General features: G+C 43.1%; 3 protein-coding genes across 10 annotated transcripts in view; 2 read left to right on the top strand and 1 right to left on the bottom strand.

The window, feature by feature from the left end:
- STPG1 (sperm tail PG-rich repeat containing 1) overlaps positions 1-12,013 on the bottom strand; it is a 59,143-nt gene extending 47,130 nt beyond the window's left edge. For 3 of the 5 annotated variants that reach the window (XM_074016818.1, XM_015440783.4, XM_074016815.1), the window contains exons 1-2: positions 11,905-12,013; positions 7,004-7,122 (exon numbers count right to left, since the gene is read on the bottom strand). The gene's annotated coding sequence lies outside the window, so the exon portion shown is untranslated. The remainder of the gene's footprint in view (positions 1-7,003; positions 7,123-11,904) is intronic. The other 2 variants (XM_074016819.1, XM_005544435.4) reach the window with 1 other exon arrangement.
- On the top strand, positions 8,999-10,333 carry LOC123570031 (protein cornichon homolog 1). Its single transcript, XM_045378056.3, has one exon. The coding sequence runs from the start codon at positions 9,012-9,014 to the stop codon at positions 9,420-9,422; it is 411 nt and encodes a 136-aa protein (XP_045233991.2). The 5' UTR covers positions 8,999-9,011; the 3' UTR covers positions 9,423-10,333.
- Positions 12,014-14,057: 2,044 nt separating the features above from the next.
- The window catches only part of NIPAL3 (NIPA like domain containing 3), a 54,594-nt gene continuing 50,780 nt past the window's right edge, over positions 14,058-17,871 (top strand). For 3 of the 4 annotated variants that reach the window (XM_065527706.2, XM_065527707.2, XM_065527708.2), the window contains exon 1: positions 17,550-17,806. In XM_065527706.2, the coding sequence (XP_065383778.1) occupies positions 17,714-17,806 (93 nt within the window). In that variant the 5' untranslated portion in view covers positions 17,550-17,713. Of the gene's footprint in view, positions 14,161-17,549; positions 17,807-17,871 lie in introns of those variants that run through there. The other variant, XM_045377991.3, reaches the window with a different exon arrangement.

Raw genomic sequence — 17,871 nt, 5'->3', positions numbered from 1 at the left:
ATTTTAAAAATGTCTTTGATTTGGGCATCAGGGTAATGCTTGCTTCATGAAATGAGTTGGAAGGTGTTTTTTTTCTCTTTTAATTTCTGGCAGAGTTTGTATAAAATTGGTGTTAGTTCTTCCTTAAATTTACAAGTGAAGCCATCTGGGCCTGGAGTTTTCTTTGTGGGAAGATTTTTAACGATAAAGTTCATTAACTTAATAGATACAGGCTCTTCAGATTATCTATTTCTTCTTAACTGAGCTTTGGTAATTTGTATATTTCAAGAAAATTTTTCCATTCATCTGTCATGAAACTTACTGGCATAAAGTTATTTATCATCCTTTCAATATCTGCAGATTCTGTAGTAATGTCCCTACTTCATTCCTGATACTGGTAATTTGTGTTTTACATATTTTTGGCAAGTCTGGCTAGAAGTTTACCAATGTATTGATTTTTTAAAAAGAAAACAGCATGTGGTTTTATTGATATTTCTCTACTGTTTTTCTAAATTTTCTATTTCATTGACCTCTATGATTATCTTTTCTCTCTTCCTGCTTACACTGGGTTTCATTTGTTCTTCTCTTTCTAGCTTTTTAGGTGGAAGCTTCAATAATTGAATTTAGATCCTTCTTTATTATTACTATTATTATTATTATTTTTGAGATGGAGTTTTACTCTTGTTGCCCAGGCTGGGGTACAGTGGCACAATCTGGGCTCACTGCAACCTCCAACTCCCAGGTTCAAGTGATTCTCCTGCCTTAGCCTCCCCAGTAGCTGGGATTATAGGCGCTCGCCACCACATCCAGCTAATCTTTTGTATTTTTAGTAGAGATGGGGGTTCACCCTGTTGGCCAGGCTGGTCTCGAACTCCTGACCTCAAGTGATCTGCCCACCATGGCCTCCCAAATTGCTGGGATTACAGGTGGCATGAGCCACCGCACCCAGTGCCTTCTTCTTTCTTAATACATGTATTTAATATCTTAAATGTTCCTGTAAGCACCGTTTTAGTAGCATCTCATATATTTTAACATGTTGTGTTTTCATTTTTCTTTCAGTTTAAAATATCTTTTTTTTTTCATTGTAATTTCTTTTTTATACATGGCTTATTTGGAAGTCTGATGTTTAATTTCCAAGTAGTCAGGGGGATTCTCTAGTTATCTTTTTGTTGTTGATTTGAATTTTCCTTTTGTTGTTGAATGGGGGTTTTTATAAATGTCAGTTAGGTGGAACTGGCTGATAGTTTGTTCAAGTCTTTTACATCCTTACTGATTTCCAATGTATTCATTCTATCAATACTAAGAGAGAAGGGTTGAAATTCCCATATCATATTATTGTGAATTTGTTTATTTCTCTTTTAAGCTTTGTCGATTGTTGTTGTGTATTTTGAAGCATTATTACCAGGTGCATGAACATTTATAATTTTTATGTTTTTGGTGAAGTGACCCCTTTATCATTACGAAATACCCTGCTTTATCCCTGGTAATATTCCTTGTTCTAAAGTCTATTTTTCTGATATTAACATGGCCATTCCAGCTTTCTTTTGATTACTATTAGCACACTCTATTTTTTCTGTCCTTTTACTTTTAACCTGCTTGTATTTTTATACTTAATTATTGAGTTTTCTTCACACTTCTGCTGGAAGGAATGTGTCTTTATATTTAAAGATGTTTTTTTAAAGACAACATATATTAGGTCCTGGTTTTTAATCTAATCAAACTCTGCCTTTTGATTGGAGTGTTTAGAACTTTTACATTTAATGTAGCACTTGATAAGGTTGGGCTTAAACCTATCAATTTCCTACTTGTTATATGGGCCTTTGTTTCTTTCTTCTTGGATCCTTTGAGAATAAGTGCATATTTCTTATGATCCCATTTTATCTTCATTTCTGACTTATTAGCTATAATTATGTATAGTGATTGATTTAAGGTTTACAGTATACATCTTTAATTTATCACAGTCAAATAATAGTATGCTACTTCACATATAATGTAAGAACTTTACAATACACTTCCATTTCCTACCTTCCATCTTTTCTGTTACTTTTGTATACATTTTACTTCTACATATATTATTAATTTCATATTGTTTTTAAACACTCAATTATCTCTTAAAGAAATTAAAATAAGAAAAAAATGTATTTTAACTTTATCATTTCCAGTGCTTTTCAATTCTTTTTTTTTTTTTTTTTTTTTTTTTTTTTTTTTTTTTTGAGACGGAGTCTCACGCTGTTGCCCAGGCTGGAGTGCAGTGGCGCGATCTCGGCTCACTGCAAGCTCCGCCTCCCAGGTTCCCGCCATTCTCCTGCCTCAGCCTCCTGAGTAGCTGGGACTACAGGCGCCCGCCACCGCGCCCGGCTAATTTTTTGTATTTTTAGTAGAGACGGGGTTTCACTGTGGTCTCGATCTCCTGACCTTGTGATCCGCCCGCCTCGGCCTCCCAAAGTGCTGGGATTACAGGCTTGAGCCACCGCGCCCGGCCAGTGCTTTTCAATTCTTTGTGTAAATTCAAGATTCTTTCTAGTGTCATAGTCCTTCTATCTACAGAAATTATTTTAACTTTTCATGTAGTGCAGGTCTTCTGATACTGCATTCTCGAGGTTTGTGTCTGTCTGAAATGGTCTTTATTTTTCTTTTATTTTTGAAAGTTATTCTTACTGGGTATAGAATTATGGGTTCATAGTTTTTTTCTTTTGTCTTCCTACCTCTCCCAAACACTTTTATATTATTCCATTGTCTTCTGACATGCATAGTTTCTGATGAGAAGTCCACTGTAATTCTTTTTTTTTTTTTTTTTAAGGCGGAGTCTCACTCCGTCACCCAGGCTGGAGTGCAGTGGCACAATCTCGGCTCACTGCAAGCTCCGCCTCCCAGGTTCATGCCGTTCTCCTGCCTCAGCCTCCTGAGTAGCTGGGACTACAGGCGCCCGCCACCATGCCCGGCTAGTTTTTTGTATTTTTAGTAGAGACGGGGTTTCACCGTGTTAGCCAGGATGGTCTCGATCTCCTGACCTCGTGATCCGCCCGCCTCGGCCACTGTAATTCTTATTTTGATTCCTCTGTAAGTAATAATTCTTTTTTTATCCATCAAATTTTAAGCTTTTCTGTGTATTACTTTCATTCAGCTATTTGATTTTTCCCAATTTTTTATTATGTTAAAATACACGTAACATAAAAATTTGCCATCTCAACCATTTCTAAGTGTACAGCTGAGTGGAATTCAAATTCATAATGTTGTGCAACCATCACCACTATCCGTCTCTGTAAATCTTTTCATTTTGAAAAACTCAAATGCTATACCCATTAACTAATATGGTACTTCCCCAGTATTTCCTACAATATGGTGTTTCCTCAGTATTTCCCCATTCCTTTTTCTCTGCAACCCCTGGCAACCACCATTGTATTTTCTATTTCTATTACTTTGACAACTCTATGTGCCTCTCAGCAGTTTTATTTTCATGGTACCTTGGCATAATTTTCTTTGTGTCTTTAATGTTTGGGTTTGGTTTTAATGAACTTCTTTAATCTGCAGGTTATAGTTTTCATCAAATTTGGAAAATATTCAGCCATTATTTTTTCAAAATTTTTTCTACCTCTGCTCCCTTCTTTCCTGGGGCTACAGTTATATTAGATATATTTTCCCAAAGGTTATTGATATTCCGTTTATTATTTTTAAGTCTCTTTTCTCTCTGCCCTTCATTTGGGTAGTCTATATTGTCATGTCTTCAAGTTCACTGATTTTTTTTTTTTTTTATGGAGTCTCGCTCTGTCACCCAGGCTGGATTGCAGTGGTGCAGTCTTGGCTCACTGCAACCTCTGCCTCCCAGCTTCAAGCAATTCTCTGTGTCAGCCTCCCGAGTATCTGGGTACAGGTGCCTGCCACCATGCCTGGCTAATTTTTGTATTTTTAGTAGAGACAGGGTTTCACCATCTTGGCCAGGTTGGTCTTGAACTCCTGAGCTTGTGATCTACCTGCCTCAGCCTCCCAAAGTGCTGGGATTACAAGCATGAGCCACCATGCGCAGCCAAGTTCACTGATCTTCTGAAGTCTCTACTCAGCTGCAAATCCCATCTATTGTATTCTTATTTCAAATATTGTATTTTTTCTTTCTAGAGGTTACATTTGGGCTCTTTTTCCATGTCTTCCATTTCTAGCCTCATCGTGTTCAGTTTTCTTTACATCCTTGGGCATATTTGTAAGATTCATAATAGCTGCTTTAACATTTCTTTATACTAATTATAAAATCTGTCATTTTTAAGTCTGTTCCTATGGTTGATTTTCCTCTCAGATATGGGTCATAATTTCCTGTATCTTTTCATGTCTGGTAATTTTGTATTAGATATTAGACATTTTGAATTTTACATTGCTGAGTGCTGGGTTTTGACATATTCCTGTAAAGGATGTGGAACACTTTTCAGTAACTTGTAGATCCATCTGACCCTTTCAAGCTTTCAAACTGTGTTACGGCAAGTCCAGAGCAGCTTTTACTCTGGGAATAATTTATCCCCACTACTAAGGCATGACCTTTCTGTGAACTCTACCCAATTCCTATCTAATACCATGTCTCTCCATTCTGGTTTATGGTAACATGAAACATTCCCAGATCTGTTTAAGCCCCAGAAATTGTTCAGCCTATGGTCTTTTGGTGGGTATTTCCCCAGTCTTAGTTTATTCTCATGCATGTGCATGAGAATCTTATGTTAATGTGCTAATGACCATCTTAGCACATTCTCATGCATGTGCAGATTACTGCTCAGCCAAAAACATAAAGAGACCTCTCTTTCAGGTTTCTGAACATTTTTGGTGCAGCTCCTTCCTTTAGGGTTCTCCCTATAAATTCTAGCCTCTTTGGCCTCTCTGAGTTCTTATTTTTATCTTCTCAACTCATTTGGAATTCATTTGGATTTCCTACAATATGACCTAAAAACTGACCCCGGTACTAAATGGGGGCAATTGTAGGACTCACCTTGTTTTTCTTCCTTCAGGGATTATTATACTGTGCCTGTTGTCCATTGTGAGTTGTTTAACATAGTTAACTACTTTTTAGTTGTTAATAGCAAGGGCACAATGTAATTTCCATAGCAATTATTTTTCATTAGCAGACTTGGGTTTCATTTTGCCTATTTTTTTCCCTAAGAAACTTATACCATTTATATATACTAATGAGTAAAGGATTGAATAAATGATTTGATGCTCTACTAGTCCCTTTCCCCACAGTATTTTTCCTTACTTTAGTCTGTAATCCTCACAGCAGCAATTCTCAACTTTTTTTGGTGGACAATCTATACCAAAAATTTGATATTTAATAGAATTATTGACAACATTCTTCAAGAAATTAAGAGATTCAAAACAACAGAAACGAGTCAATAATGATCAAAGTACAATCACCAATCCAGCTTAACAGGGTCTTTTAGTGTCTATAACAGCAGCCGCTAGGGCTGGGTGCAGTGGGTCACTCCTGTAATCCCAGCACTTTGGGAGGCTGAAGTTGGGGGATAGCTTGAGCTCATGACCAGCCTGGGCAACATGGTGAAACTCCGTCTCTACAAAAAATATAAAAATTAACCAGGTATGGTGGCATACGCCTGTAGTCCCAGCTACCTTAGGGGCCAGGGCAGGAGGATCACTTGAACCCAAGAGGTCAAGGCTGCAGTGAGCTATGTTCATGCCACTGCTCTTCAGCCTGGGTGTCAAAGTGAGACCCTGTCTCAAAAAATAACCAAAGCAGCCACTATTCATTTACCACCCCTCAATGTTATGCCATTTTAGTAAGAACCATCTACTGCCCTAGCTTTAATAAAGCTGTTATTAAACAATGCATTAGTGTTCCTGAATTATGAGTGATTAGAAAAATAGTAAGCTTCCTGTTATACAGTAGTCCACCTTGTCTGTAGCTTCATTTTCCAGTTTCAGTTACCCATGGTCAATTGTGGTTTGAAAATACTAAATGGAAAATTCCAGAAATAAATAATTCATCAGCTTTAAATTATGCACCATTCTGAGGCATGTGATGAAATCTCGTATCGTCTGACTCCACCCCACCTGGGATGTGAATCATCCTTGTCCAGCACATTCAAGCTGTATTTGCTACTCCACCATTAGTCACTCAGTAGCCATCACGATTGTCAGATCCACTGACACGTTGTCTCAGTGCTTGTGTTCAAGTAACTCTTACTTTACTTAATAATGGCCCCAAAGCACAAGAGTACTGATGCCAGCACTTTGGACATGTCAAAGAGAAGCTGTAAAGTGCCTCCTTTAAGTGAAAAGGTGAACGTTCTTGACTTAATAAGGCAAGAAAAAACTGTATTCTGAGGCTGCTAAGATCTACAGTAAGAATAAAACTTTTATCCATGAAATTTCAAAGGGGAAAAAAATTGGTGCTAGTTTTGGTGCTTCACCTCAGACTGTAAGTAGCCACAGAGCATGACAAGTGCTTACTCAAGATGGAAAAAGCATTAAATTTGTGAGTGGAAGATATGAACGGAAACAGTCTGATTGACAGTAATCAGTTTGGGTATTATCCACTGTTTCACTGGCATCTACTGGTGGTCTTGGAACATATACCCCTTGAATAAAGGAGGACTACTGTAATAATAATGTATGTACACTGTCAACATTTAAGAAAATATGATGTTACAAAAAAATTTTAAATAATCCCCAATCCACGGCCGGGCGCGGTGGCTCACACCTGTAATCCCAGCACTTTGGGAGGCCAAGGCGGGTGGATCATGAGGTCAGGAGATCGAGACCATCCTGGCTAACACGGTGAAACCCCGTGTCTACTAAAAATACAAAAATTAGCCAGACATGGTGGTGTGCGCCTGTAGTCCCAGCTACTCAGGAGGCTGAGGCAGGAGAAGGTCAGGAGGTGAAGGTCACAGTGAGCCAAGATTGCACCACCGCACTCCAGCCTGGGCAACAGAGTGAGACTCCATCTCAAAACAAACAAACAGACAAATAAAAAACAATCCCCAATCCTACCACCAAACGACTACACTATTCCAGTCTTCTCACTGCATACCTGTGAAGGCAGGATGAGAGCAGGTGCAGGCCAGATGTGAACAGAGCACTGCCCAAATGTGCCTCACTGGTCCACTTGCTTGTATAACTGTTCATGACAGGATGGCATGGGCCTAGAATCTAAGAAAGAGCAGTGAAGATATACCACCTTGTGAATCAACAACATATGTTTAAGCAATTCCTAGGTGGGGGCCAGTGCAGCAGTCCAGAGTATCCAGTCCTGAGTTCAAGATTATGCTCTGCCACTTAGCTCTGATTCTGGATGAGTCACTTAACCTTCTGAGCCCATTTCCTCCTCCATAAACTGGGAGTGATAACAGTACCTTCCTCTCAGGCTGATCCATGTGAAGTGGTTAATACTGCCTGTCCTGCAGCAGGCTTGTATTAATGTAGGTTTTAATATATGCACAGGGATATCAAATTAACAACTTAAAATAATAGCTATCATTTATTGAGCCTGTACAGTCCTAAATGTCTTCTATGGAATACCTCGTGCAATTTTTACAACAATCCAGTGAGGTATAATCCCCATTTTTCACAGATGAGAAAACTGAAGTTTGGTGGGGGGTTAAGTGACTTGCCCAAAGTCACATTAGAAGAAAGGTGGAATCAGGCTTTGAACTCAGGAAGTCTGACTTCTACTCACTCCTTAACCTCTAATAATCTCTCAGGCAGCACACACTAAATATTAACTTGCTAAATTTTGACATTTAGTACCCGAGTGGGTATGATTGGTTTGTTGTTATTATTTTTAGAAATAGGATCTTGCTGTATTGTTCAGTTGCTAGAGTGCAGTGGTGCAATCATAGCTTACTGCAACCTCAAACTCCTGGGCTCAAGTGATCCTCCCACCGCAGCCTCCAGAGTAGCTGGAAGACTACAGACACCTGCCACCACACCTGGCTAGTTTTAAAATTTTTCATAGAGACAATTTCTCACTATGCTGCCCAGGCTGGTCTCGAAATCCTAGCCTCGAGCGATCTTCTCACCTCAGCTTCCCAAAGCACTGGGATTACAGTGAGCCACAGTGCCTGACCTGATTGGGTTTCTGAAGTTAGAATATTATATATAGTTTTCAAAATATGAAGCAAATAAGGGATGGCTGGGTGGAGGGCAAATATTTGACTCTCTTGAATATTCACAGAATGCTAGGTTTCATCAGAACACAGTTTAAAAACTCCTGGGGGAAGTTCACTGTTGGGCAGTTCTGATTGCTAGAAAGTTCCTTCCTGAATCAAAGCTGATTCTCTCTTTTTTTTTCTACCCGTCCTAATTCCTACCCTTGGAATCAACTCAAAATAAGTCTCATTTCTCTTCCACATTGGTGATTTTCAAAATGCAAGTCAGAGTCTGTAGTCTTTTGTGAAGTTTTAGTTTGTCATATGCGTGTGTGCGTGCTGGATCACAATATAAAATGCATTTACCATGAGTCACAGTCAAACTGTTTGAAAGCCACTGTTCTATATGACTAGTCTGTAAGAATTTGAAGGCAGTTGTCATGCCTCACCACCTAAAGACTAATCTTCTTCTCCACACGGGACCTCCTTGGCTTTTGCCATATACTTCCTTGTTGCACGGGGAGCTCCTTTCTTCACCGTACTGGGGCATCATCCTGCGGTCCTGTCACCAAATTCACGAGACTGTCTGTTCAAACCTTCTTAGGGATGACTTCCCTGACCACCCTCTCTTAAGCAGCACTAACCAATCTCTCTCTCTCTAGCCCCTTACTCTGCTTTTTCAAAGCACTTTTCACTACCCAACATTATATTGTATGTTTATTTATTTATGATCTTCCCCAAAAGAAAGTTCATCTCTGAATCTTCAGTCTATTTCCTGGTATATAGTATTTGCTCCATTGGCTGGACATGGTGGCTCACACCTGTAATCCCAGTACTTTGAGAGGCTGAGGGGGAAGGATGGCTTGAGACAGGAGTTCAAGACTAGCCTGGGCAACATAGTGAGGCCCTGTCTGTACAAAAATAATAATAATAGTAGCCTCCTCCCTAACCATGGCGTTCACGTTCGCGGCCTTCTGCTACATGCTGGCGCTGCTGCTCACTGCCGCGCTCATCTTCTTCGCCATTTGGCACATTATAGCATTTGATGAGCTGAAGACTGATTACAAGAATCCTATAGACCAGTGTAATACCCTGAATCCCCTTGTACTCCCAGAGTACCTCATCCACGCTTTCTTCTGTGTCATGTTTCTCTGTGCAGCGGAGTGGCTTACACTGGGCCTCAACATGCCCCTCTTGGCATATCATATTTGGAGGTATATGAGTAGACCAGTGATGAGTGGCCCAGGACTCTATGACCCTACAACCATCATGAATGCAGATATTCTAGCATATTGTCAGAAGGAAGGATGGTGCAAATTAGCTTTTTATCTTCTAGCATTTTTTACTACCTATACGGCATGATCTATGTTTTGGTGAGCTCTTAGAACAACACACAGAAGAATTGGTCCAGTTAAGTGCATGCAAAAAGCCACCAAATGAAGGGATTCTATCCAGCAAGATCCTGTCCAAGAGTAGCCTGTGGAATCTGATCAGTTACTTTAAAAAATGACTCCTTATTTTTAAATGTTTCCACATTTTTTGCTTGTGGAAAGACTGTTTTCATATATTATACTTGGATAAAGAATTTAAATGGAATTACGTATAAATTAATATAAAATGATTACCTCTGGTGTTGACAGGTTTGAACTTGCACTTCTTAAGGAACAGCCATAATCCTCTGAATGATGCATTAATTACTGACTGTCCTAGTACATTGGAAGCTTTTGTTCATAGGAACTTGTAGGGCTCATTTTGGTTTCATTGAAACAGTATCTAATTATAAATTAGCTGTAGATATCAGGTGCTTCTGATGAATTGAAAATGTGTATCTGACTAGTGGGAAACTTCATGGGTTTCCTTATCTGTCATGTAGATGATTATATACGGATCCATTTACAAAAGTAAAAGCGGGAATTTTCCCTTCTACTTGAATATTATCCCTGTATATTGCATGAATGAGAGATTTCCCATATTTCCATTGGAGTAATAAATATACTTGCTTTAATTCTTAAGCATAAGTAAACATGATATAAAAATATATGCTGAATTACTTGTGAAGAATGCATTTAAAGGTATTTTAAATGTGTTTTTATTTGTAAGACATTACTTATTAAGAAATTGGTTATTCTTACTGTTCTAATCTGGTGGTAAAGGTATTCTTAAGAATTTGCAGGTACTTAAGATTTTCAAAACTGAACGAGAGAAAATTGTATAACCATCCTGCTGTTCCTTTAGTGCAATACAATAAAACTCTGAAATTAAGACTCAAAAAATAATAATAATAATAATAGTAATGAGACTTTTTTTTTTTTTTTTTTTTTTTTTTTTTTTTTTTTTTTGAGACGGAGTCTAGCTCTGTCGCCCAGGCTGGAGTGCAGTGTGGCCAGATCTCAGCTCACTGCAAGCTCCGCCTCCTGGGTTTACGCCATTCTCCTGGCTCAGCCTCCCGAGTAGCTGGGACTACAGGCGCCTGCCACCTCGCCCGGCTAGTTTTTTTGTTTTTTTTTTTTTTTGTATTTTTTAGTAGAGACAGGGTTTCACCGTGTTAACCAGGATGGTCTCGATCTGCTGACCTTGTGATCCGCCCGTCTCGGCCTCCCAAAGTGCTAGGATTACAGGCTTGAGCCACCGCGCCCGGCGAGACTTTTTAAAAAATAGTATTTTCTCCATAAATATTTGTGGAATGAATGAATGAATGAATACTAGAGGTAGACCCTTTTTGGCAATTGTGTGTATAGATGTGCTCATCTTTCCTGCAGGAGTTAGATTCCATAAGGACAGCTCACATGGTCACAACTATAGGCACAGTTTCATTTTATCATCTTTTATGTTTTTAAAACAGTTATATATGCTAAGTGTTATCACATAGTTTACATCATACATGTTACTGTACAGGGTACACAAACATGTACTAAACTATGTATACTTTAGATGGAATTTTTTTGGATGTCCTGAGTAGTTTCGACCGTAGGGATTTTTATCTACTCAGTTATAAGCATCTTGAAAGCAGTCTACACTTTTTCAAAGCACTCTCAGGTAAATAACCCATTCGATAGTCTTCGAATGTGTGTGTCAGGGAGCTGGAAGGAAATTTAGTGGCGCGCTAGTAACCACCAGGTTCCAATCTCACCCTTTTATTTTACAGATGGGTAAATCGAGGCCCAGAGCAGGGAAGTCATTTGCTGGGGGACACCCCCTGAGCTGGGGGTGCTTGCGGAATTCCAGGGTCGAGCTAGGTGGAGCCCCGAGGGCGGGAAGAAGCCACCATGGTAGTTGCCCCTGCGTCGGGGCGTGTCCTCGGTGGTTCCACCCGAAAAGTGGTGACGGCTGGGGCTTGCCTGCTCCACCGACCTCCTGCGAGAGGCGTGGGCGTCCGACCTTTGTGGCTCAGCCTCCACGAGTGCGCAAAAGTTAGGAGGCTTCAGTGCCTGGCAGTGGGTGGACGCCAAAGACAGGTCCGCCAAAGGTGGACCTATGAGTAGAGATCAGGTCTTTGGCATCCACCCCACTGCCAGGCACTGAAGCCTCCTAACTTTTGCGCACTCGTGGAGGCTGAGCCACAAAGGTCGGACGCCCACGCCTCTCGCAGGAGGTCGGTGGAGCAGGCAAGCCCCAGCCGTCACCACTTTTCGGGTGGAACCACCGAGGACACGCCCCGACGCAGGGGCAACTACCATGGTGGCTTCTTCCCGCCCTCGGGGCTCCACCTAGCTCGACCCTGGAATTCCGCAAAAACCCGGAGGCCGGGGGATCTCCGTGGGCGTCCCACGCGGAGGACATGGTGCGCCGTGTCCTCTTCCCCACGACCTCAAGAAACGGTCCCCCCGCCGGAACTGCCTCCTACCTGGTCCGGTCCCGGCGACTGAATCTGGCCAGCCCAACCTCCCGGTCGCTATAGCAACCACAGGCCTAACATTCGCAAGTCCACCTTCCGCCGTCCCGGAGGTAACTCTAGCCAATGGCATCCTCTGTTTCTTTAACGTGAAAAGTTATTGACCAATCACTAGAGGCGTTTCAAAGTCCGCAGAGAAGCCGGCCGAATTTTAGGGTTTAGGTTAATTACGTCCGGACCTGTGGCGGGGTGGGGAACTAATAAGAGATTTATTTATCTAGGCCATGCCTCAAAAATCTTGTGATAAACCAAAAGCCTTAGAATTTTGCTTACTCAAAAATCCTGCTTCAGGGAATATACCTAAGAGAATTAACATTCATCCAAACCCTGTTTCTTTCTTTTTTTTTTTTTTTTGAGACAGTCTCTCTTTATCGCCCAGGTTGGAGTGCAGTGGCGCAACCTTGGCTCACTGCAACCTCCGCCCTCCAGGTTCAAGCGATGCTCCTGCCTCAGCCTCCTGAGTAGCTGGGATTACTGGCTCTCGCCACCACGCCAGGCTAATTTTTTTGTATTTTTAGTAGAGACAGGGTTTCACCATGTTGGCCAGGCTGGTCTCTCAAACTGCTGACCTCAGGTGATCCCCCCGCCTCGGCCTTCTAAAGTGTTGGGATTACAGGCATGAGAAACCACACGCGGCCCCAAGCCCTGTTTCTAACAGCACACACACACAAAAAAAATAGATTGACATAGGCGACTATACAAGGGCAGCCACTTGATATTCCAGGAGACCCTCTTCACACGCTTCAGGGCAGGGTGGTCCACAGCGACCTTGTCACTCCCCTGCTTAAAGTCCTCCAATGGCTCCCCTTTAAATTTAGGGTGAAATCCGAGGTTTTTTTTGTTTTTGTTTGACGGGGTCTTGCTCTGTTGCCCAGGCTGGAGTGCAGTGGCGCGATTTCGACTTGCTGCAACCTCCGCCTCCCGGGTTCAAGCGATCCTCCCGCCTCAACCTCCTGAGTAGCTGGGACCACAGGCGCTCACCGCGACGTCCGGCTAATTTTTTATTTTTATTTTTTTGTAGAGATGGGGTCCCACTATGTTGTCCCGGCTGGTCTCAAACTCTTGGGATTAAGTGATGCTCCTGGCCTCCCAGAGTCCTGAGATTACAGGCGTGAGCCACTGCGCCGGGCCCCAAATATATTATTTATAAACTGTCCCTGGCCCATTCCTCAGAGAGCAGCCCCAACCACGCCCCCAGAAAAATCTCTTAACAGCCCTGCTGGCCTTCGGGCAGTTTCCACAATGCACCAGCTTTTTCCTCTCTCGTGTTCCCAAGGAGCTTTCTCTGCCCCGCGATCTGAGACCAGAACTGCCTCTTTCTCATTGTAGATGTCTAGGTCCAAATGGCATTTCATCGTATGTAAACAGGCTTCATGTCTCACTCATGGCTGTGACGATCTGAAAGCAAATGCGTGTATATGACAACGTGTGAGCGATGAGAAGCTTGTCATCTGTAAAACTCCATGCGCATGTTAATTATCATAACTGTGATAATTATGTACATTATAGAAACAACCAAGCGCTAGGCTCGTTTCAGGACCTTCAGGATTGCTGGGAGGCTTGGTATCCAACAGGTGTTCCAGGAGGGCAGGAAAGGAGAGAGATGTTTGGCCCCAAGTCTCGCGAGGGCTTTAGGGAGCGCTGGGTCTTCAAGGACGTTTTAGATTTCAATAGTTGATAAGAGCGTCGGGTAGGGGAACAGCAGGAGCAAAGCCCGGAAGGTGGCTATGGGGGTAAGAAGGGAGGACACCTGGTAGGCTGCTAAAACCAGGCCCACCTGCCGGGCAGGTGGAAGCGAGCAATCACCTGAGCTCTCTAGGACAGCGGGAGAGGGGGCAGGGGAGTCGCTGCAACGTTCTTCCTGTGGCCGCTAGGGGGTCCCCGCTCCAGGTGAGCGCCAAACTCTAGCCCCAGGTCGCTCCCCTATCCTTCAAGCAAGCTTTGCGGCGCAGCCAATTGCCGGGGGCTGTCCCGCCCACCCCCCCCCCCCCGTCCTCGCAGCCACTCGCCTGCGCGAAATGTCTGCCAACTTCTGACTGGCAGGCAGCCTGGCAAATCAAATCGCGACCTCTGAAAGCAAAACACTGCAGCATCTTGGCAGCTCTGAATTGGGAAGGGATGAAGGAGGCTGTGCCTCCGGGTTGCACGAAGAGTCCAAGTCATTTCTCAGAAGGTTTTGATAGGTGGGCCTTAGAGGAGACGCCGCCGGTGAGTAGTAATTAACACTGGGAGGAAGGGGAATTGAATTTAACCTTCGTTTTTTCTGGAAAAAGCGAAGTCACCTAATGTCCCCTAGTATACATACCCTTCCTTGTTGCTGTCACCAGCCTCGCCAACCTGGGTCCCGTTGCCTCAGAATGTTCTTTCCAGTTTTGTATCGAGGCTAAGAAGAACAGGGGCATGGGCTACCTTACTAAAGGTGATGCCAGGCTCTACCAAACCAGGAAGTAACATGGAGTAACTTTGCCAGAATTTCTCCTCTTCGTGCCGAACGGCTCGGACTTCCTGGCGGCAGCAGATGGTGGAGTTAGCAGGTGGGATGAGGGGAGGCGTTCTTGGTCTAAGCCCGCTTCTGGAACAGAGGTGCTGTGTCCTCGAGTTGTAGAGTTTCCAGCTCAATGGGAGGGGACGGAAAAATGTAACCTTCTCGTGAGCCAAAGTCCGGGAACGGGAAGCTTGGCAGGGAACTGGCGCTCACCTCTAGAAGCCAGATCGTCAGGTGGTGGGAAAGACTGTGTTTTATTGATTTGTTCGGAAAGAGGCAAATTCGAATACAGACGCTATCCTAAGCGGCCATGAGCCACAGCTCTCTCGTCTGTAAAACGTGCTCGGTGCGATTGGTGAAATCGGTCATCGAGATAAACGGGGTGGGAATGGAAGCAGAGCACCTAGTGAATTATCATTCCTTTCTTGGGTCAGTGACCACGTGCTTTAATTGTGGGGTGGCTGACAATGCAGAGGTGACTGCTTGCCTCTGGGGCATATGTAGGTCCTGGAGAAATGCTTCAAAATCAGGAAAAGAGAGTCACCAGGCAAAGAGTATGTGTCTTGTAAGGGAGTAGAGCTTGCAAAGGGTTCCTCCAGGCTTTCAGTCCGGACTCCCACCCAGCTGAGGGAGAGCCCTTCTATCTTTGCAGGTGATGCCTCAGAGGCCTGGGAGTTCCTGAGGCAGAGAGGGAAGCTGCTTTTTAGAAAAAAAAATTAAACCACAGCAATGCCAACTACCACAAACAAAAGCAAAACCAGAAAAGCACTTGAGCAAACTAACTAGTCTAAAGGATGTTAAGAGGCCTGGGTTCCCACCACTCCCTTGACTGACATGTCGCTAAGGGCTGTTGGCTTTCTCTGACCTCCTGTAGGTGAGGCTGAGTATATCTGCTTGTTGGAGCTCTGGAGTTGCGGTGGATTAGGCCTTAGAAAGGCATTCTTGACTGTGAAGGGGCCACAGCGCACAGGGTGCTTAACTGGCCTGCATTTAGTGAGTCAGTTGGTATGTATACAAGTCACTGTCAGGCTCTGGGCTAGATCTCAGCTGGGAGCAACCGAACAGGGTATTCCGCAGACACCTCACTGGAGTGTGTGCTCCTCAATTTCGTGACTGCTTCATGGTCGAATGCTTCTCGGGGCCTCTCAGAGGTAGAAAGAGCCCTGAGCCACTCTTAAGGCTCTTATGGTTATTACAAATGCTAAAACATTGTTACAGACATTTAACGCAATAATGCTTTTCACATGTATGTGAAAGTATAGTGAATAATTATGCTTTCCACAAGATTGCAAACCCATATTCATAGGGTTTTGCAGGCAGGGAAGTCTAGCTATGGGGTGTGAATTACCTGATAAAGTTACCCGGTGAATGCTCACATCTCGTGTCTGTGTACTGGATACATAACCTCGTCTGCAGGTAGTAGCAATAATTTCATCCTGAGGCCCTTTGACAAAGTGAAACCAAGCCAAATGGTTTCTGTAGCTGTCCCTGTGCAAAACCTGCAGCTGTTGTTTCCTAGTGCTGGACATGGTGTTCGCCTCATCACATATGTATGTGCTATTCACACCACGAATATTTGAGGCCGTGTTATTACCCCCACTTTACAGAGGAGGCAACTGAATCCTGGGCCTAGGGCCGGATAGCAGAAGGAACTGACAGCTACAGGATACACAGGAGGCAGCTCTCTGAAGCCTCAGGGAGTGGCAGAAATTGTTTAGCTCACAGTGAGCCCTCGGTAAATATTTGTTGGATGAATGCATGAGAGAGACAAGAATGGGCAAAATAAATAATTAATAAATAATTAAACATGGGAGAATAAAATTAATTAATAAAATTAATCCTAACAGCAACTCACATTCATGGACCATTTGCTATGCCTGCATTTTACGTGTATGATTTCATCAAATTCTCAAGACTGCCATGTGGGGTGGGAACATTATTATCTATATTTCACAGCTGGAGAAACTGGCTGAAAAGTTAAATGACCTGGCAAAGGTAAAACAGGTAGCACGTGGCACATCAAAAGCAATTTAAAACATTTTTCTATTAAAATAAATATAGACTACGCAGTACAATACATTTTTTAAAAAATGTATAACAAGTCCTCAAAGAAACCCCTAACACTTTTAAGTAGGGTTTTGGCCATGCCTCCTAGGACACTAGGAGTATACTTTCTCTTCTCTGGTAGAAAAGTTTGAGAAGTGGCACACACCTGTAATCCCAGCACTTTGGGAGGCTGAGGGAGGATCGCTTGAGCCCAGCAAGTGGAGGCTATGTTTGTGCCACTGCACTCCAGCCTGGATGACAGAGTGAGATTCTGTCTCCAAAAAAGGGAACAGTTTGGGAAGCACTGAAAATATAAGTCCAATGAAATTAGCAGGGATTATCATCAGTGCTGGGTTTATTTGAGGCCATGTTATTACCCCCACTTTACAGAGGAGGCAACTGAATCTCTAAGAGGCAAAGTTACCTGGTCACACAGGTTTTCCACCTCCAAGACCAGTGTTTCCTCACCTGTGTCAGGCCGACCCTCGGTAGCAGGCCAGTTCTTCTGTCTTCCGTGGAGGCAGCTTTTCTTCTGATTCTTTTCTTCCTAAGTTGAAACTTAAATGTTCCCTTTTTGTGGTAGTGGAATTTTTTTTTTTTTTTTTTTTTTTTTTTTTTTTTTTTTTAGACCTGGAGAAGTTAGTATTCTACTTCTTGTGCTCAAGAGCTATGGAAAAAGGGAGGATTTAAGTTGGGTGCGATAGGAGGAAGGAAGCAGAGTGGAGGAGGAAAGGGGACATTTAAGAGCCAGAGAGAAAGCTTTTGAGATAGATGAGTCAGGTTTGTATTAAGGGGAGGACAAAGGCATGATAGAACTTGTTTTTAACTGCTAGAATTGAATTTTGCAGAATTTTTTTAATGGACTCACTTGTCATGGCCGGTTATGTTTTATCTGAATGGTATTCTCAGGTAACAAAGCTGGGCTCAGTGTTTCCTTGTCCATGCATTTTTAATGTTCCTCTCCACCACCCTAGAGCACCGCAAGAACTGGAAAGCACGCCCCTCTCTGTCTGCTGGGAGAGCCACGGAGATTGGCACTTCTCTAAGTGAAGCTGAGGAGAAGGCTGTAAATCAGCCAAAAGAGCCTTGAAGCATTCTTTTGGCATGAGGAATTGATGGCTGCTGGAGGGAAGTGAACACCACGAGGAGAGATGGCATCTGGCCTGGACCCGGCCTAGCAGCAGCTCCACCTCCTGAGTCCGGCCCAGCGGGATGCACCACTAGACCACCATGGACGGAGCCCACAGCGCAGCCCTGCAGCTGCAGCAGCTGCCTCCCACAAGTAGCGCCAGCGCCCTGAGCGAGACTTCCTTCTCCTACAAGGCAAGGGCTTTTTTGGGGTTTGGGAATTTGTATTTTCCTAACAGGAAAGTTACACAGTGCTCTGC

This window comes from Macaca fascicularis, chromosome 1 (genome assembly GCF_037993035.2).
Source record: "Macaca fascicularis isolate 582-1 chromosome 1, T2T-MFA8v1.1".
Taxonomy (NCBI): Eukaryota; Metazoa; Chordata; class Mammalia; order Primates; family Cercopithecidae; genus Macaca; species Macaca fascicularis.
The sequence above is the reverse complement of the archived record's forward strand: the minus strand, read 5'-3'. Positions and strand labels throughout refer to the sequence as shown.

Excerpts from the sequence above, each read along its gene's own strand:
- LOC123570031 (XM_045378056.3), top strand. The coding sequence starts at position 9,012 with ATGGCGTTCACGTTCGCGGCCTTCTGCTACATGCTGGCGCTGCTGCTC.